Consider the following 21,023-nt stretch of genomic DNA (forward strand, 5'->3'; position numbering starts at 1 on the left):
TTATATAAACCCCTAATTTTATAAATTTTATAAACCCATAATAATAATTACTTACAAAGTTTGCATCTCTTTCCATTCCCCTTTCATTATCACCTAGTTCCACAAGTAGGGATTAGGGGGGCTCTTGTCTGTTTGTGAAGCACCTGGCATGGATATTCTTGTTTCAGCTGGAGTTCCTGGGGACTGCAGCAGCATAGGTATTTAGCAGAACAAAAATGGGCAGATGAAAGACACAGAGCCCTACACAGCTCATGGCTGTTACTACTGGGCACTAGTAATCCTTTTCTGAATTTGAATCATTTAACTCAACCTGCTTACATTAAGTGGTGAGGGAACTTGTTCCACCCCATCTCTGTCCCCTGCACAGTCACCACATTCAGATCACCAGAGGAAAAGTCAAAACTGAGACTCCCCAAACCCTGTTTCCAGCACCACACCAAACCTTTCACATTTCACCTTTCAGCCCGTTTCCCACCTGGGAAAAGCAGGTGACACTATTTATGTGCACCACTGCACTGTGGAATTGCAGTTACTCCTACAATGAGCAAAGTGGTGAGATGCCAAACTTCAGAAAACCTGCTTAGGCCTCTCCCCTGTGAAAAAAAAAAACCCTTAAAGCCCATGAAATACTCCTCTGCAGATCTAATTTCTTCAACTGAAGGCTGAGTTGCTCACTTCAGCACAGTACAATGAAGTCCTTAAGATCTTATTCACTTAATGAATAAACCAGGAGCAGATGTATGACAGGATATGGCATCTCCTCCAGAACCAGCCCTTGTCAGCAGCACAAGGCAAGGCTGACCTGCACTTGCAGGGCCAAATCCCCCCTGTTTATAAGGCTTTTCCCTTGCAAACATCTGGGATTTAATGATGTAATTTATTCTACTATCATGCTCCACTGACACCATGATTATAAACTCATAGTTGAGGCAGAGATCTTCACACACACTTCTTTAAACACTCAATTTGCAACTGAAATTTTTGGCTCAGCTTCTGTTCTTTTGGTGTTTCTCATGAGAAGGCAAAACCTCACAGGTATCTCTTCAGCTTCTCTTAGCAAAGAAAGCAAGAGGATATGTAGAGCCTTGGTTTTCCTTTCACCCTTTGTCTTGGAGATCAAAGCCTGCTGCCAGGTCTTTAAAGATTTGACAGAACCACAGAAATCAAATATTGAGATGATCTATTAGGTCTCATCCTATGCATCACCTCCTTAGGCCAGATGAAGTTTGCTCTCTGCAACAGTTTTCGGATCCTTGCCATGTTTGGTTTTTACTGCCATCTCTCAGTGCACAAATTTTATCACCATTAAAAGCTTTGCTGCTTTCAACTTCACTTGGATTCTTTACACAAGATGAAAACACCAAAGCCTTTCAACTCAGTTTGTGAACACAGCTACTAAATGAAGGGAACCAAACATTTTTTATCCACTGGCATTATGGCCCAGTCCAGGCTACAGTTCAGAATTTAACAGCAAAACACACAACTGAAGACAGATTCTTCATTGCTCCTACATTTGTTTTTTTTTAATTCTCTCAAAAAACTCAGTGAGCGAGTTTATGTCAGTTGTAAGACCACCCCATGAATAGTGTAAGTCCTGTACTTGCACTGTTCCCACTGACACAATGCCCTGCTGGGCACACTGAATTCCATACAACAATGCTGCTGATCCTGCAGAAGTGACCGCTCTGGCCACAACTTTAACCTCTTCAGCCCAGGGATCACAATAACTGAAAGCCTCTTTTCTTTCTGACAGTCCTCAGCATGTTTTGAACTCGCCCCCTTTGCCACTAGTGGGGATTGCAAGCTCCATTTTTGGGGTGTATAATACATACCCTGGGACACAAAGCCAGGCCAGCTCCAAGAAAGAGGATGTGATGAATGTTACAGACCCAGCAGCACCATGAGGCTGATTTAGTGGTTTATTTAGCTCATTCAGGTGTGAGTGTAAAAGCTGGGATTGAATGGACACAGACTGCCAGCCTGTGGCATGCAACCTGAAGAGAGGTCAGCTAAAAATAAAAAATAAAAGCAAATACATCCAGACCAGCCATTAGTGTTTGGAAACAGACACCGTGCTGGAGCAGGGACTCCAGAGCAGCCCAGGGAGTTCCTGGGCACACTGTGACAACCTCAAAGACAAAGGCAGAGCAGACATCAATTACCAGTCAAAGGGCAAGACACCACAGATGCCACAGAGAAGCAGATACTCTTTTAAACTCAATCCGTGCTGACCCAAGCAAACAACTTGAAAAAGAAAAAAAAAAAAGTGTAATCAAAGCGAAGAATTTGAGACCAAAGGCTTGGTAACTTCCTATGGAATTTATGTGCTTTGGAAAAACCCAGCACCTTTTCTTTAAAATGTTCTGTAACAAATGTGCTTCCCCTGCTTCAAAGAAGAAAAGAGAACAAATGACAGGTTTGAATAGTGCCAGCATCCTAGAATGATGAGCACTTAAAAAGCCAACAAGTTTACATAGAACAAAACATTTCCCAAGCTATGCTCTCTCTGTTGACTCCCACGCACGTTCAGATGCAGTTATGATGATCCCACTTCACATCCACAAACCACATCATTCCCCTCCCAGGTTCAGCAAGGCCTTGGATCAGTTTTGAAAACCCTGCCTTTCAGAATTGCAGGTACCTGGAAGTTCAGGCAAGCTCTGAGGAGCAGGGGCAGTCACAGGAGGTATTAATAAAACACCTTCTCATCTGCTTTATTTGAATATTAGATTGTGTCAGTGATGTATGAACCTAAAACTAGAAAAAAATTATCAGCAATGATATGCAATAGGAAAATTGCTCACCAGTGTTTGCTGAAGTCATTGGCAGATAACTTATGAATTTGACAGGGAGACAGGAATTGCCCCCCCTGTGCTCCCAGTGTCAGTGTGGCTGTTGCACACAGCACAAACTCCAGAGTGATTTGCCAGAAGAGCCACGATTTTCCAGATGTAACTTACAGTCCATTTCCCAAATATTTTTGACCTTTTAAATCAAACTTTCCACCTGCGATGCCAGAAGTCATCAACTGTATTAAAAAAAGACAGCAGGTGACAATGTTCCTGACCAAATTACAGGCTCAGTACAATGACCCCAAAGGGAGTTTGTCCAAACAAAATAAAAAAAGACCCAAGACGTGCAGTATCTGGCCTGGAGCATGTACAGGGATTGCTGAACCAGCTGTGAGAAATGGCACACATTTACATTAAAGTTAATCTCAAAGTTAATTATTATTGTTATTTCTGCTCCATTGTTTTATACACCTAATTTTATTTATAAATATCCTCTGGCTTCGCTGGCCATGTACACAGGAATCTCCACCCCCCCCTTCAAGGGACATCAATCTTGAGGAAATGCAACTCCCACACTTTGACTGCTCTGCAGGAAAAACAACGTTGTTACACAACACTGTGCTGTTCCAAAACATCTCCAAATCAGACCATCAGCTTCAGCAGTTTCAGAGACAGAAATGGCACTTTATCAGCCATGGAATAAATTCACAGAAAATTGCAAACAGGGTCCAGTTAATTACAAGGTTTATGCACGAGGCTCCTCCACAGCAAAAGGAGATATTCTATACCTACAAACATTCCAGGTATTAAGGAAATCCACAGAATTTCTACTTTCAAACACCCTCATATTATTTCCTAATTTAACTGCAGACCGACCAAAAGAAACCAAACAGCACTTCTCACACCACTTCCCTAACATTTTCTGCCAAAGAGGTTTGGGGCTTTTTTCTCCCCCTAAGGTTTATAAATGTTCATAAATTAAGCACCATTGCCAAGTTTTGTTTGTGAAGAAAGGTTATCAGAGATAACCCCTCTCTCACAGATAACCCCAAGTGAGCAGAAATGAGGCACAAGTTCCTCTCCCTTGTTTTTCTTAACTTCATCTTTTCCAGACTTGATTTTCCTACTGATCAGTAAACTCAAGAGTAACTTTCAAAAATTCAGCTTTCAGAATGCAGCAATTGGGCTAATTAAAAACGTTAAGTAGTGCCACAAAACTGGTAAATAAAACCAGTAAATTCTGAATAGCAAGAATGAAGTTAAAAATCTCCATGAAGGACTGAAGCTACCACATCCAAACCTCAGCTGGCTCCACAGCAGTGACTTCAGAGTGCTGTATCACTATTTAGTAACAATTTCAGATAAACTATAAATAACAAATCCATCTTCAGTGAAAGCAGATTTCAAAGAAACACACAGTATAATCTACTCAAAATGGAGCCTTTCTTAGAGTTAAGAAACTGTCTTTTGTAAAGGCTGCTAGGAAATATTTGATGATAATGGTCACCACTTCTCTGGTTTGTGTCTTATCAAAAAGAGAGGCAGTTTGCACAGCTTTGTGCTCAGTCTCTCTTAGCAACCTTTCCTCAAAGCACTGACCTGGCCCAACACTGATAAAGACTGTGAGGAAAGCACAGGCAAAAGGTGAGATGGCTCCAATCATACCTTTTACAAACAGATGCTCTACAACAGATTTTTTAAAAAAATTAAATAGGAATTTGATCAATAGAGCTGCTGCTTTCCAGGATCACAAAAGTGTCTGCAGGACACCTGTTAGGAGCAAAAGCATTCACACTCTTTCAACCAGCCAATTATCCAGCATGAGATCAGAGTCTGGTCAGCACAGCTACTAATTAGGGCTCTCCCAGCCTTCTTAATTACAAATTGCTTCTTCATGCCTTCTCCCAGATGCTGAGTTATCACAAATGTCTACAAACACAACCAGACATGTATTTCAAAGCAATTCTGTTCTGTATAGAGTTAATCCAGTGCATTCAAAGTAACTTACCCACTAATAGCTTCACATCCCTGACGGTGAAATCCGGGTCAGGCATCCTGTAATTAGCAAAGAAAACAGCATTAAATAAATACTGTAAAGAGAAGGATGGGCACACTTTCGTTGCCATAATAAAAGAGAAATAAATGATAAGTGCTCTTTGTCCAAAATGCAGTTATGTGCAATGGAGCAAAGCCTCTCTGACATGTGGACTGTGCAAGTTTTCATGAGATACATAACATCTTTGCATTGCCAAGTGTACAAAAGTTTCTCTACTTGTACTGGAAGAGAAGATGTGTCTTTTCAAGCACTCTCTGGCACTGGAGTGGGAAGAAAGAGGTTGGGGGGTAATTTCAAGAAAATCCTAAACCTTTATAGCTTGTTCATGCTAAGCAGCTCACAGTGGTTTGCAACTGGTGGTGCCTCATGACCACACTGGCCACTGGACACAAACTAAAGCTTTGAGTGGTGAACCAGTTTGTTCAAAGTCATGGCATCACAGGCTGGATGCACTGCTTGGAAATTAAATATATATATATATATATACAAATAATTAAATCCCCTTTGTTTTAATGACTGTTCCAAACCTCCCTGTCAGGCAGAAGACAACCGTATTCTGTATTTGGAGGGCAGGGAAATTGTTGTTCAATTTAATTTGGGCTATTCAGAGATAAATTAAATAGTAGCATAATTGGTTCATCAGCATTGACTCTTTTATAAGATCACTTCTAACACAGGCAACGTTTTAGGCTTTAATGTAATTAGACAACAGTCCAGTACCTCAAGTGAGTGAGTTTCACATGTCAGCTAGAGAGAAAAATTCTGCAACATATAAACTGAATGGAAAAAGAAAACAAAAACAGTAGTGGGGTTTTAAAGCTGATTGACTTCACCTTAACAACAGTATTTCACACTTCACGTTGCACAAAAACTGACTAAGGAATTGCAAGGAAAAACAGCCCTGTGGGAACTGCCAGCTGAGTGTTTGGTCCCCCTTGTACTGCCTTGTTTGGGTGGAAAAGAAACAACTTGCTTCTAATCATAAAGCACTTGTGCCATTGTGCCTTTAGAAATCCAAAGGATCTAACAGGCAAACTTTTAGAGTAATTGTTTTACTACTAAGAAAACACTGAAAAGTAAAGTTAAAAAATGCATTTACTGTCATGCATATATCTTGAGAACTATTTGTCAAATTCCCTTCCTTCACTTTCTTTTACCCTTATCACCTTCCTCTGGTGGGATGTGGAGGCTGCACAATCTCTTTTGTTAGGTCTCTGCCAACCCTCACATCTTTGCATTTAGCTGTGAGGGCCCCACAGCTTTGGAATTCACTCCCTCCCAGAATGAAACAGCCTGAATCTACTGACCTTCAGGGTTCATTCACAGCTCATCTTTTTTTCCAAGCACTAGAAAGCAGAACTATTTGTGGGCAACCAGGACACGCAAGGCTTATCTTCAAATGCCACAGCTTGCTTGTATTTTGTCCAACATGTAGAAGAATTAGATGGGCAATCTTCTTCAAAGTTGTAGAAGTGAAAATAAAAATCAACAACCCAGCTAAGACAACAACCCTAACCCAGATGCATAGAAGCAAACCCAATCTTTCTGAGAGCTCCAGCAGCAGCCAACAATAAACACTACTCAAACTGGAAGAATTCAGTCCACCCTAGCAATAAAATGGTGTTCAGATCCTTGGAGAGCACACCTGGCACATCCTTGTTTTTATCTCTGCAATCTCAGGACGTATGATACCTTAGAGAAAGAGTACACCAAGTGCAAAAATTCAGGCTTGAACACAGCAGGTTTCAAGTACCAGAACCCATTTTGTAGTTGGGTGACCTTGGGAGGTCCAGCTTTAATTCATCCCCCTTCTACTGGATGCTGAGACCATACATGACTGCACTTCTTCATCCCCAGCCCAGATTAACTGCCACACTCATTCTTATACAATTAGGGTTGATTTGCTACAGCCCTTTGATGGCCAAGAAAAACTGTTTTATTGAATGTCACCAGTCCTAAAGTAATCAGTAAGTGTTGGTTCATTTGTCTTCCTGCATGTAAAACCAGAACACCAACTATGCAAGAACTGAGCAGAGATTTTTTTTTTCTTCAGTGTTATGTAATTTTCAGGCTACTATGAATTCTCAAAGACTATGAATGCTTCCTAAGGTTTCCCTAAAAATAGGTAAAGAATGCTATAGTGGGATGACAACACCAAAGTACAACATTTGAGATGTTCAGCATTCTGTTTATACAAACCTTGTTGCCTCAAACAGAAAAGAAATGCAAACACCTCTAGTGTGCCCTGGTTCAAACCTGCATTTTAGTAAATACTTAAAGATTTGCTAGAAAAGTCTCCTTTTCAAGTCCCAGAGGATGAGCTCTGGCTAGCACACAGATGTGATTAACCACAGGACAATGCAGGGTGACTGCTCTTGAGATAAGAAACAACATCCCTCCAAACAGCATTCTCTCTCCCAGTTACAATCCAGGAAGCAGCCAAACAAATCTCCAAGAAAAACAGCTCCTTTTCTGCTGAGAGAGCACAGGTGGACTTCCCTGCTTCTAGCCACACAAGTAACACAGTGGTCAGAAATATACAAGAAAACCATCTTCAAAGTTTCACTGTAACAATTTTTCCTCATTCATCTCATTCCTTGCCATTTCGGAGTACCTCCAAGCACAGGAACCAAACTGTTCAGCTATGCTTTGTGCATCTGCCAGGCACAGACATGCAAGCTGACTGCTTAACAGCAAACAAAAGTGGAAGGAAGCATCATTAGTTATTGAAATGTCAGAAGCCTAAAAAACACCTTCTATCATATATTTTATAGACCACTATGTCTCAAAAGCCACCCTGCTTACATGTGGATCACTGAATCTACTGTATCATGACATGCACAGCTTCCTCTGGACAAGAGACTGTAGTGCTAGAAAAGACCCAGTAAAGCATCATTTCCCCCAGAGCCTGAAGTGGAGCATAATCCTGAGTTTCATCAGCAAATGACTCAGATCCAACTGCAAACTGTCCAGTCTCGCTCCAGTGAAGGGAGACAGCAGACTGTGACACTCATTATTTCAAGCAGCAAATGTCAGGATGATGAGGCTGAAGGTTCTCAATGTCTGGGACCAGTTAGGCAGGTGGCAACACTACACTGGTCTTACTGGAACACAACACACACAGCATTTCTGTAGCTACACATCTACAGAACTCATGTAGGGAATGGCAGCTCCTTGTGATAGATACACATAGGAAGTGAAAATGTAAATAAAATTAAATCATGTTATCCTGCAGAGTGCCAAATAGGAAAGTTTGCTCATGCATAAATTCTCTCATCTAGAACCCACATAGATCCTATTTCCAACCCTCTCTCACTCCTGTGACATTTATTCCCAAGTGTTTACGATGCCTGTAAAACACCATTTCAAACTCATAAGACATGCTCACTTAAATAAAAAATATTAGAATGTTGAATGTCCTGTAAGAGATTACTGATGTATTTCAATCCCCCATAGCAGTCATTATTCAATGATTCAGCAGAGGATGGAAATATAAAAACAATTCACCCAACTAACTGTGAAATGGAGAATTCAACTGATTGCATGCAGGAACCATCCAAAGCTCTCATGTCAGATAAAATGTGCTCATACTTTTGTCAGCATACTAATTCATTAAAAATAGCCTCAAAAGAAAAAAAAAAAAAGCTTCAGAATTTCTACTCCTCTCTGATGGTGAACTCCAGCTGGAGGAGAAAGCTGCATGTGACTTGTGGATGGTTCACAAAAGGGAGAAAGAGAAAGAGCCCTATCAAGTAGGAAAGATGTCAGAATCAGATTAGATTGTTCTGGCAGTCTGCAAGAATCAGAAAAACTGACTGGTCCAGCCTGGCTGTGACACTACCTGAAGCTCATCCCAGGAAACTGAAACACTTCCTTCTCCTTCACCATGCAAAGCATTAGTGTGTGACAGCTGAGCAAGTGACTCCAAAACCCTTGCTGTGAATTAGCATTTACTCCTCTTCCACCTCTTCACAATCCAGTTCAGAATTCAAAAGATGCATTATCCCAACTGCCAGAGCTGCTGGACTCCAGCAGGAAATGAAGGCACCAAGCAGGAACACAGAACTGTTTAGAAACTGTTGGAGGTGACCAACCTTTCTCACTTAATAGCAAGGTTTTCTACCTAACTTCTGAAACATTGCAGAATGTATACACATTTTCATCTGAAAATTAGGATGCAACCTAGGAAAGGCTTTGCCTGAAGGAAAATAGGGTAGCTTCATGTTTGCATGATTTTTTTTAACATGAAACTAGACTGTACTTCCAGGACTAATAGAGAAATAGCTGGACTTAATAACCATATAAAAAATATCTCAGTAGAAAATAACAGCACAACAAAACAAGCATTACTTTAATTACTGCTGAGTGCCTATTAATCACTTTTTTTTCAGAGTTCAACATATAACACTATTTTATTATGTCAAGAGAAGCATCACACCAGCTCCTATTTGCTCTTATAGTAAAATGACATAATTTCCAGAAATATCAAGGAACATTTATCTCAACTATGGATTATGTGGCTGATAAATTATACAATTTTAGTATTTCTCCCTTAGACACTGTCACTTATACAAATAAAATGGCAGGATTCTCTTATTAAAATACCAAATCCTTTATAACTGGGTATTAACAAAATGCAACCTCAGAAAGACTCTAATTATACCACATTTTAACTAAACATTATTAAATATTTACAAAGCCATAACATTCTGTAGAGATACAATTATAATCAAGAAGAACAGACACCATTAGACATTCCACCTGTAACCCAGAAAACAACTGAGAGGTCAAAAATTGGAGTGAGGTTGTTCTGTCATTACAGCATGGATTGGAAGCCAGAACCTTTGAATTTTATTCCTAGTTATTTCTGATTCTGTAGTACCATGCTGGATGCACTTAACTTTTATAGACCTCATTATCTGCTTGTTTATAAGTAGAAAATAATAGTTCCTCTTCTCAAGGGTGCTGACAATTCTTACTCATTGCAATACATTTTGAGAGCATCAAAAGAAATATTACAAGTGGATAGCATAATGGTTATTTTATAAAAGCATTTATTAATCATCAAAATTTGGCTGTAACTTACTTAATTCCCAGTCCATCCTTATTTCTGAAGATAAGGGGAACTCTGAGAGCTTCTCTTTGCACATACTCAAAAGTAAAATCTGAAAGAAAAAAAAGAAAAAAAAAAAAATCAATTACAATAGCATTAGCACCTCACATGACACTGTCTCAAAACACTCCCCATTCTCCTTTTCTCACCAAAGAACTCCACTATCACTTAAAGAAAAATATAAAGAGAATGCATATTTTAGGTCCAAACCGGAAGCCAAGTGACAGACAATGCTCTCCCAGCTGCTCTCTATTTTTCCTGTTCACTGATGCACATAAAATAGAATCCAGTCAGAGTTTGTCAATTAACGTCTGGGTTGAAACACCCAGGCTGTAATGAAATATCAAATTAGCAGTTAAAAAATAATCCTTCCTAAATTGCTGCAAATCAGCTTAGTGCTTTTGGGACAAACGTGGAGTTTAAACTGCATGGTTAAGTTTCTGCCTTTCAAGCCAGACATTTCTACTCACGAGAAAAACCAAACATGTTTTCTTGTGAGCATTATCTGAGTGCAGCAGAGAGCTGTGATTCTGTGAACACATTGTTTTAGTTTTATGTGAGGGGTACTGCTGCTTTCAGAGCACTAGTTTGTTTGTTTGTTTGTTTTAATTAATCAGAAACCTAACTGCTGGATCTAATAGAGGGCAATCTTACCCAGCTCCTAGCACTTAGGGAGGTGGCAGAGAAGGAAGAGTTTTTGTGTGGGAGTCGCAATGTAACACACAAGCAAAATGAAAATTAAACATAAGTTTGCTATGTTAACACTGACCAGCATCACCTTGTTGCTGCACTCTGAGGATTACACACAACTGGCCTTTCCTGGGGATTTCTTTATGCAATGGCCCTGATACAATGGCAGCGATTTGGGGATTAGAGGGAAAGTTAGAAGGCAGCGATTTGGGTGAGCCGTGCCTACAAAACCCCACAGTCCATTTGGAGCCTTGGGCTACAGAGAGGAATTCCTGCAGTGGCCACGGACTGTTTCTATGGTTCTGCTTTTCTCCCTTTCTTACAGGAAAAAAAAAAAAAAAAAAGACCTTTATATAACATCCACATGCTACCTTCAGCTGGAAAACATCATTAGACCCTTCAGCACTGCAAAATATGCTACATGCTGCCAAACACTCTACACTTTATGTATCACATTCAGGTACATACAAGAGTTTGACTTCTGCCAGACCCAGCCAGCAGCACAGATACTTCCGAGGAACCTGAGAACCTCAGCCTCCAGCTGATATGGGTGATGTTTCTCTGCTCTAAGAACCCACACTGAAAGAAAGAGAGGACAGGGAGACAAAGCTCCCATGCCTGCAGATGTATTTCCCTCTATTTTCACAATTTTCTCCTTCCTGCTGTCAGTTTAGTAATTATGACAAGTAGGGATATAATATTCCTACTTAAAGTTACCAAATCAGAGCACAGCAATTATCCACTTACAAAACCATTAAAATTACAGCAACTTTATTGCTACTAGTCTCAAAATAAGTGTAATGAATATTCCAATTAGCTAAGGTTACCAAATAAATATTTCTGTCCTAGAATCTTCATTTCTCAGAAGCACTCCCATTAAAACAGTTCTGGCTTTAGGTAAGAAAATAAATAAACCACAATTTTTTTTTTAAGGACACTCTCATCCCAGACAGAAAGTCAACAAACATGAAGATTAATGTTGGGAGAAGTTGAGGCAGATAAACAGCCTAGGAGAGTGGAGAACAAGTATCTATGACAAACTGCACGTAAGCCAAAAATCACACCACTGCCTTGCAGCACCTCCAGGAAAACCTACAACTCACATTCCTAGAAAAAAAAATACATAATCCATTAAAAATCAAAGAAGAGTTATTATTAAAAACAAGGACATGAGAAATAAAAACAAATATATCACTCAACCAACTCCATGTGTTCATATAAACTGACTTTTTTCATTCTTACCAACCACTCTCATTGTTTTGCCTAAATTCAATTCAACCCTTGGACTCTGAGAAAAAAATAAACCAATAGCAAAAATAAAAACAGAGCAAATAGGAAGGCAGACCCTTTCTTCCTAATGCCCCAACAAAGCATTTAAATCCCTTGTGAGGTCGAACAAAGCAGACACAGACCACAACAAAATAACAAAAGACACTCATTTATTTTCAAGTTCCCTAGAAAGGAGAAAGCTACCCAAAGATTTTAGAGCTGCTAAGCTAGGGAGGCTGAGGATTGTATGGTAGTCAGCATGTAGCAATGGCAACCACTGGAGTATTTGCAAGATGAGGGCAGAATGCAATCATTTTCTGGAAAATTAATTAACATTTTCCAGCTAAAAAATAGGTGTTTGTGTTTTGTTTGGAGGAAGAGGGGTCAGGGTTGAGCTTATCTCCTAAACAAATACCTTCCTAAATAAGATAGGTATTTAATTTCTCCACCACATTAACTTTTCTAAAAGGAGCTTAAAACGCTCATGCAAAACTAAGCCTATGGGAGAAAAGGAAATTTTCTAAACTAGATTAGTGGCTCCATAGTTATACCCATTTCTGGAGGATTACAGCCCAAACTACTCCTTCCTGAGAAAGCCAGCTTAGCCAGGCCGGGTTTTGGTGACAGACATCTGGGATTCAGGATCCCTTTCAACAGGGCTGTAGTAAATAAAGGTGACTTTCAACCTCCCCCAGGCCCGGCCCGGCCCGTTTGATTCCCGGGCAACCCTCTCTGATTTGCCTTCCTGCCAAGGCAACCCCGCTCCAGGTCTGGCTTTGCTTATTGCTCCCGTAATTTAAGTCACCTAAGCAAACCAAGTAACTTGGGGAAGGGGAGCGCTGTAACTTAATATATGATAGAAACACAAAGAAGTTATTGACTTTAAAGTCTCTGACCCTGGCGAAGAGGCTCATCAACTGCATCCTTTTGCCAAAAAAAAAAAAAAAAAAAAAAAAAAAAAAAAAAGGGGTCCTGAGTTCAACAGGGAGCAGAGGGGGAGCAGGAATCACCTCCGGCTAACTGGGGGCTGGGTTTTCTTGCCTTTCCTTTGCCAGAACCCAATTCCTGACCATCCCGCCGGTTCGCCGGGGTCAGGGCAGCCGAGCAGGCTGGAGGCTCCCCCCGCCGCCTCCCAAGCACCGTGTCGGGGAAAAACCCGCCCTGAGGGTGCTGGGGGGAGGAGGGGGAACGGGGCAGCCCCCCGCGGTGCTGCAGGGCGGCTGCAGCCGCTCCCCCCCGGCCTCCCCCCGCTGCTCGTCACCGGATCCCCGGGCAGGGGGACGCGGGCGCGAAATACGAACCCGGGCGCGGAGCTACACGTGGAGGCTCCGGCAGCAGAGCCGGGCCGGACCCCCCCGCACCCCCTCCTCCCCCCCCGGGGTATTGGTTACCTTTCCCGTCCATGGCATGCACGAAATCCCCGTGATACGTTTTACTCTTTAATTTCTCTTCCAAATTGAAACTCCTGATGCTGACAATTTCCTCCACGTCCGAGAGGTCCTCGTTCTCAGCGTATCGCCGTCTGCCAATAGATCGCTAGAAAACAAACAAACAAAAAAACCACCACATTGTCCGGAAACATAAAATAATAATCATGATAATAATGGTAACCGGGGTCGGTAGGGAGGAAAGCGAATAGATCGTGCAGAGCGATTTAATAAACAGCTTCTGGAGGAAATCATTAAAGGTGGCAAGACACCAACGGAACAAAAAAAACCGGACCCCAAAGAAGCTAAAACACAGCCGCATGCACAACCTTTTCCATCCCGTGACACGGAACTAGACGGGAATAACAGGTGTTTGGCTGCAGGAAAACTCAAACTTGGGCTGCTGAGACGAAGCAGTCGCTGGAAGGCGAGCAGGAGACAGGCGTAACTCGCCCAACATTCCCAAGCTACAGCCCCGATGTGTGCTGCAATCCCGTAAAATCCCGGGCACGGCGGCCAGCGCTCGTTAGCAACCGCATCATTTTTATTATTATTATTGTTATTATTATTATTACTATTGCCGCCGCACGTGAATACAAGATCATTCCTCGGGGAAGGGGAGGGAGGGGGGTGGGTGGGGTGTGAATCGTTTAATCTGATGCACAGGCATCCAGGTTTCGGTATTTACATAATCCGAGTGTTTCCATAGTCACACCGGAAGCCGCGGTTTAAAAAACAGATCGCTTTTATGTAACGCGGGGATGGATGCGCATCCCCCCCCCTCTTTCCCTCCGTCCCCCCTTATCCCCCCCACAATCCTCTCCTCGCTTCGCCGCCGCGGGAACCTGCGCGCTTTTCCAGCGCCGAGAGCGACGGGTTGCGCGGAGAAGGGCAGGAATGGGTTAAATTATGGGGGGGGAGGGAGGTGTCGGTGCCGCTCCCCGGGGAAGTTGCGGTACCGGGGGACATGAGGGGACAAGCGGCCGCGCACAAAGGTAGGACCCCCGGTATGGAGGGCTGGGGGGACCCCTCTGCACCAGCTCTGCCCCTCGCCCGGCACCACTCTCCCTGCAAACCCGCCCCGGCAGCCACACGCGCGGAGGATCGGTACAAATCCTTACCCACAGGAGGAAACAAAATTAAATATATATATATATATAAATATATTCTCGTCCCACCCTCTCCTTCCCCTCTGTTAAATTCCACCCCCTTCCCCAGTGTCTAAGCCTCCCTCTTGTAAAGTAGCTCTGCAACCTACGTCTTACATGCATTTCTCCCTTTGCAAACATTTAAGCAAAATTAATTAATTAAAAGGCACAAATAGGAAATCGGCAGAAGCCAGCTACACACCAATCTTCTTCCAGAGTCTTTCTCTGCCTCCATTTTTTTGGAGAGTTTCATCACTTAATTGTCAACAGTTCCTGTCCCGCATTTTTGGCCCAAATGGGGAGGAGAAAAAACAAAAGCCATCCAGGTCTCTGTAAAGTTTTGCAATTTTGCACCAGCACTTTTTTTTCCTTTTTTTTTTTTTTTTCTGTCCTTTTTTTTTTTTTTTTTTTTTTTTTTCCCCTCGGGTTGGGGGGGTGGGGGTGGGAAGAGGGAGGGGGAGAGAAGGGGAGGGGGGCGGTGGCGACGATGCGTTTTGTAAAGTCCTAAGGAACCATTTCCAGGCGCTGCGCGGGGGCGCAGCCGTCGCAATGCCCGGAACGTAAACAGTGATGGGGGGGGGGGAGAGGGGGTGGGAGGAGGGGGTGGCCCGGACCGAAAAGAGGAGGGGGGGCGGCGGGGGGTTCGGGGGCACAGCTCGGTACCGGCGGTGGGGCTGGGTCACGAGTGCGCGGCGGGGCCGGGTCACGCAGGCGCTGAGCGGGGCGGGGTAGGGGGGTGGGAGGGAGGGGAGAGCACGGGGACACGGGGACTCATGGACCCCTGAGTGGGTGGCAGCAGCCAGAGAGCCCTAAAAGTTGCGCGGCTGCGCTGAAACTTGGGGTTGGGTTCAGCGCCGGCTGCCCAGCTCCGCGTTGTAAAAATCCCGGCGCAGTTTTGGGAGGGCTGCACTGAATGAGGAGTGGGGAATGAACGTGGGAAACACTGGGAAATAACTAACCCCAAGTCCATGTGTTGTAATTCCACGGTGTTTAGGGCTCTGCTTTACCTACACTCGGCCTCGCTGTGTTCTTCCCAGCTCAGAGCGAGGGCAATCGGGGCGTAAAATACTCCTGAAACCTGCACCTAAATTTGCACTAAATTTATTCTACAACAGGTTCTAGTAGCTATAATGTATGGTTGGGTGTTAAATAAAGCAAAAATACTGCCTTTGTAATATGTGTGTATAGCAGGTAGCTGGAAATCACATGAGAACGTAGATAAAAATCATTTAAAGTAGATGCTGAGACAAAAAAAAGGAAAAAATGTTTAGTAATACCTCGTATTCCTCACAGGGAAAAAGAAACCCCCCACAAAAAGAATCCCACCAGGGCGTTTTTTGTTTACTACTCCTGTCTGCTTCTGCCTGCAGCAACATATTCCTGTAGCATCCAGTAACCCCCTGCATGCCTCACCAGGCAATTTCTACCTACTCTATGAAACATATTAAATATGCAAAAGATCAAACACATTAAAACCTCTTTGGAAAGATCCATGTTTTAATGAAATAAGTGGATAAAGGCAGGGGAGGATAGAGTTCTAAGTTAGGATTTAGGGCAATGAGCTGCTTCTGCATCTGTCAGTATCTTGAAAAATCAGGTAATTTTTCTCTAACATCTCCCTGTTTGCAGATAATGAAACTTTATTATCATATAGAAGTGCTGTTTAGGTTATATATGGAAGTGTGGATTCCAGATGTCTATTACAGCAAGTGCATTATTAGTCCATAATCCTGAGAAGATGTATGCATCTGCTGACCTTTCAGCTGAGATTACTCAATCTTAAAATTAAATGCATGTGTACATCTGCAGGATTGAGGCCAGAGTACAAGATAAATGGATGTTATCAGAGAATCATCTGACAAAAAACACATAATCCATCCATTCCACAAAAGTCCACCAAAAAAGACAGAATAGAGACATAAAAGAAAATTCATTTTTCTAAATCTCAGGGATTTTGGGAAGGGGGGGGCATGATAAATCTGCAGCTCTTGGTGTATCAAGCAAACCAGATAATCACAGACACCTGGAAACTCCAGAGCACAAGCCTGAAGTATGGAAGTGTTTCAGAAACAGCACAATTTTAATCTACAGATCTCCAAAAATAGAAAACACGTTTTTAGCCTTGTTTTAAGAAAGAGGTGATTCCTATTAAACTATAATTCACTTTACTGTTGAAATGATGCTGTAATCTGTTTATTACAATCTCAAGAAACCTGTCTCAGACTTAAAAGAACTGGGAAAAATAAAAAAAAGGGGGTGGTAGGAGGTGGATGATGAGAATATCCCCATCTGTATTAGATAGAATAAGAACATGTAGAAGCAATATTAAACCTGCATGCTTCAGGACACAGGTTCAGTGCTGACAAATGAGAATTTGGGCTCCTTCACCCTCTGCAGGTCATAGTGCAGCTTTCCATCAGTGCCTGGAGCTGGGCCCTGTCAGGCTTGGTATGGGACAGCCCAGAGCTATCACAAGGTTGCCTTTCATCACCGTCAAAAATATGGGAAAAAAACACCTCAGGTATCAACACTGTGAAAAGGGAGCAGTGATTACTGAGGAAGGGGCTAGTCTGAACTGTATTTAAAAACAACAACAAAAAACCCAACCCTTTTGCTGGATGTTAATTAAATTAAATTATTTAAGATGTAATCATGACGATGTGCTAGATCCTGGCCTTGTTTGCTTGGAACTTGGAAGCTGTCATTTAATTAAATTTGTACTGCAGGGATTATGCTACAGTAAGGACTGCAGTACTGTGCTTGGGAAAGCTGGGTGTAGAAACAGGTTAATTTCACCCCGGATGAGTTTTCATACAGTTATTTCCCATTTAATAGAACAGACTGAAATAAGGTTAAAATATCTTTTAAACTACCTTTTGTCCTGTAAGACTTGCCATTCTGCACATTAATTTGGGCTAAGATAGGGGACTAAATAATTAAGCACTTTTTTTTTTTTCCTGAAAGAAGGTAAAAATTATACACTTTTTCTGTACAGGACAGATCAAATTATTTCCTCTGCAGAAATTCCACCAACTAAGCTTTCAGCTCTCCTTTAGATGATATTTGCAGAGATGTTTTCCTTAACCTCCTCACTGCTTGGGACTGCTGACAAACCTTTATTTTCCACTGGCAAATGCTGCTGGTTTTAATGCAGATCTACCATAATTTTCACTTTGTGGCAACCTGATTTGGTGGTGGTACAGCAAGAGGAACAAATGGATGTGATGATTTGCATGTGAAGCTGAAAATATGCTCTGCAGTGGGCAGCACCTTTGCATGCTCAGTCCCATATCACATTAATCACATGGCACTCAGTGAGCCTGTTCTTACTCAGGCCTCCTACAGAAAATGCAGAGGCACATTTTTAGCAGGAAAAAAAAAAATTATGAGTGTCCTTGTGACAGTGTACAGATTTCAGGGCTTTCTGGGAAGAAACTTGGGCTCCTGCCACCTGCTCCGATTGTGTTCATGCATAAATGATCCAGAGAATGGGTTGACATTACCTCTAATTAGAGGTAATAACAGTCTGCTCCTGAATGAGACAGTTCCCTTTCTCTTCCATGTATGTCCCTCATTTCCCTCACCACTTTCCTTTCTCTTCCAGGTCCAGTGTTCATGCAACCACAGGTTCAGTCAGTTCAGTGACCTGATCCAGCAGAAAACTCCACCATTAAGAACAATAAAATATTTTTTTTTCACTAGGTAGATTCTCTGAAGCTCTGTAGCCATTTGATGGATGTAATCTACAGGATGAAGAGTGGGGTGAGATGAAGGAAGAGTGCAGGACTACACCCTTTTGGTGGCCTTCTGCAACTGCACTGATCAGAGGTAAAAAACCACAGCTTTGAACTCCAGCCTGATTTCTGAACTCCCTGAAGCATTTCTAGGAGTTAATTAAGCATGACTGACTCTTTCTGTTTCAGCTAGCCCTAGAATGGCTAACTCTAGAGGTGTATAATAATGAGGAATAAAGAGCTGGAAATAAAAGAATTTATCCTGTTTTTAGTTTGTTCCTCAGAATGGAGCTGTAAAATGGAACATGAAGGGGAGAAAGGGACACACTGCAACAGTCCTAATGTTTTAGTTGCAGAAGGCTTGATTCCTAGTTTATATTTTCCTATTTAACAAACCTTTTTAAAATTTCTAACAGGAAGGGAAATAATGCTCATTTTACAGCTACAACACTGAAACTTGGGAGCTTAATAGTGTTCATGGGTTTGGTTTGGAAAAGTGGATGGGATGAGATTTCTTTACTGATTTGGTGCAGTCTGCTTGAAGGAAATATGAACACACCAGTACATAAGTGTGCAACATTGCTGTACCTCTCAAAACCCTTCCAGATCAAGAGGAACACGAGCCATGGGCAGAACAATAAAGAAACAGTGAGTTCAAAGACTCATTTTCAATACCATGTGTACCAAGACAATAGAAGTCCTTCTCAGATGTTTGCTTCCTGAAGGGTTTTTTTTTGTTTCTAGAGAAATTCAATTTTAGAGAACAGGTCAAGAGCTAAGTATTATTTGTACAGTACTACTCACCCACGATATTACAGTTCAACCATGGTTTTGCTCAGAAATGACAAGAAATAATGAACAATCTCAGCTACCTAAACTTAACATCAACATTTTTCATAACTTACGGACAGCAATGCAAAATATTTTAAAATGTATGATTCTGCAGAAACCAGATGACAGACTTAAAAGTTCACTCAAGATGTGGAGGAAATTTTGCATGACTGTTTTTTCTGACTGTTGCCATTTCTCTCTGGTAGAATGTGGTAATGAAATCACAACATGGTTGTTACTCATTGCTTTGCAATGTGTTGGTGAGACTTAACCTAAGCCATCAGTGGGAGACAGATAAGGCTGATTGTGGTGATGTCCTCAAGGTTGTGTTGTTTGGTGGTTTTTTAAAGAATTAAAGTATACTGAACAAAGTATAGTATTTTAAAGTGCTAACTTATGCTGGACTTTAACTCATATTGATCCCATACATTAGAACTGCCACCCATAAAAGAGAAAGAATGTAGCAAATGGTCCATGGAGTCATTTACAAACCAGCAGAGGCTTCTGTGGAAAGACTGTAAGTCTAACTCCTTCTTCTATAGTGGAGTTTTAATGCCACTATAGATAAAAATCTAACTGAAAGTTATTTCTAAGAGAAGATGACTATTTCCTGAGAGGAGAATAAGATTAAATCTACATGGTAGGAAACAGTAGCTTCAGGGAATGCCTCTGAAGACTTCAGATCGTTAAGACTTGTTTCTCGGATGCCTCAACTACTTTTTAAAAGAATGCCATGTAAATGAAAAGCATTAAGTGACCTATACTGGTACAGATTGTCATCTCCTTTACTGTGTTTAAGTAAATCAACGACTTTGCAAATTAGAGAAAGGTGTAAAGAACAAAGCAAAAACGTTGAAGGCAACGTGCCACATTTTTCCCACTTGTAAATAATGTGGAAAATTCCAGCGCAATAGAAAACCATCAATGCTTTTGGCACTAGCATTGCAGTGATTCCTTATGTGACCATTCACGTGCCTGTAACAGTAAGAGTATCCTTGTCCAGTATTATTTCTACAGTTAAAATACAAATTTTCTTACTAGAGAGCTACAGGTTTCTTTCTTACACATACTCTATTTCTTCAGACTGACAAGTTTGACATGGCACAAGTACTGTATTAAGTCTCACCTTTTCAGAAATCATCTTCATAAATGTGCCATATATTTGTTTTGGAGTTCTGCAATATGCCTCATTTTTCCCTCTGTAAAACACAGAAAAAAAACACGGTTTAAAAGGTTTGCATGAGCGTGGTAATAAAAAAAAAAAAAATTCAACACCGCCATACCCATCTGTTGAAATGTTCAGCTCAATCGGCTTTATCAACTGCTTGGTGATTAAGAACGAGTTTATCAGGAGCTCTGGGCACACAAAACGGTTGTGAAAACCTTAACTACATGATAAACGATTAGATGCATCCGTTTTAACGGGAAGAGAGGGTGGGTGCTCAGACTGACTTAGATCCACAGGCCAGATCTAGATTACATGTTTAAAATTTTTAAGAGGAAAGCAGCCAAAAAAGGGCTTTGTGGTTTGGTTGGGGGTTTTTTTTGAGGGAAGGCAGCAAGGAGTGGGCACGGAGCAGGGGTTCACCCCATGCCTTCCTGCCCTGAGCGGGGGAGTAACCCACCGCCAGACACGGTTGTACAGAACTGACTGAAAAACCACAGATTCCCGTCAAATACGCTCCAACCCGAGGCTGCTCACCCGCCCCGCTGCCGCAGCCACCCGGAGGCCGCGCCCCGGGCTCCAGCCGGGCCTTGCTGCGGGGGTTCGCCCTCTGCAGACCCGCAGAGCGGGATGGCGGGGCCGCAGCTCCCTCAGACACAGACCGCGCTCCCGGCGGGCGGCACCGAGGAGGCCGCGCTCCTCCTCCCCACAGCGGCGAGAAGCGGCCCTTGGGGCACGACTCCCACCCGGCCTCAGGCTCCCTCGAGGGCTGCCGGGAAGCTGCCGGGGCGGCGGAGC

At 42.3% G+C, this 21,023-nt stretch overlaps 1 protein-coding gene and 1 long non-coding RNA gene across 10 annotated transcripts in view; one reads left to right on the forward strand and one right to left on the reverse strand.

Annotated features, from left to right (window-relative positions):
* Positions 1 to 21,023, reverse strand: part of KDM2B (lysine demethylase 2B) — a 112,500-nt gene that overhangs the window by 89,277 nt on the left and 2,200 nt on the right. Inside the window, exons 1-5 of one of the 9 annotated variants that reach the window (XM_071763187.1) lie at positions 20,763 to 20,993; positions 20,187 to 20,259; positions 13,312 to 13,456; positions 9,935 to 10,013; positions 4,801 to 4,847 (exon numbers count right to left, since the gene is read on the reverse strand). In XM_071763187.1, the coding sequence (XP_071619288.1) occupies positions 4,801 to 4,847; positions 9,935 to 10,013; positions 13,312 to 13,456; positions 20,187 to 20,207 (292 nt within the window). In that variant the 5' untranslated portion in view covers positions 20,208 to 20,259; positions 20,763 to 20,993. Of the gene's footprint in view, positions 1 to 4,800; positions 4,848 to 9,934; positions 10,014 to 13,311; positions 13,457 to 13,676; positions 13,952 to 14,697; positions 14,824 to 20,186; positions 20,260 to 20,762; positions 20,994 to 21,023 lie in introns of those variants that run through there. The other 8 variants (XM_071763183.1, XM_071763184.1, XM_071763181.1 and 5 more) reach the window with 8 other exon arrangements.
* LOC139805138 (uncharacterized) lies at positions 14,737 to 18,496 on the forward strand. The gene is made up of 2 exons (XR_011729700.1): positions 14,737 to 14,821; positions 18,198 to 18,496. It is a non-coding gene; the product is annotated as an uncharacterized lncRNA (long non-coding RNA).

The sequence above is a fragment of the Heliangelus exortis genome, chromosome 19, assembly GCF_036169615.1.
Source record: "Heliangelus exortis chromosome 19, bHelExo1.hap1, whole genome shotgun sequence".
In the NCBI taxonomy this organism is placed as follows: Eukaryota; Metazoa; Chordata; class Aves; order Apodiformes; family Trochilidae; genus Heliangelus; species Heliangelus exortis.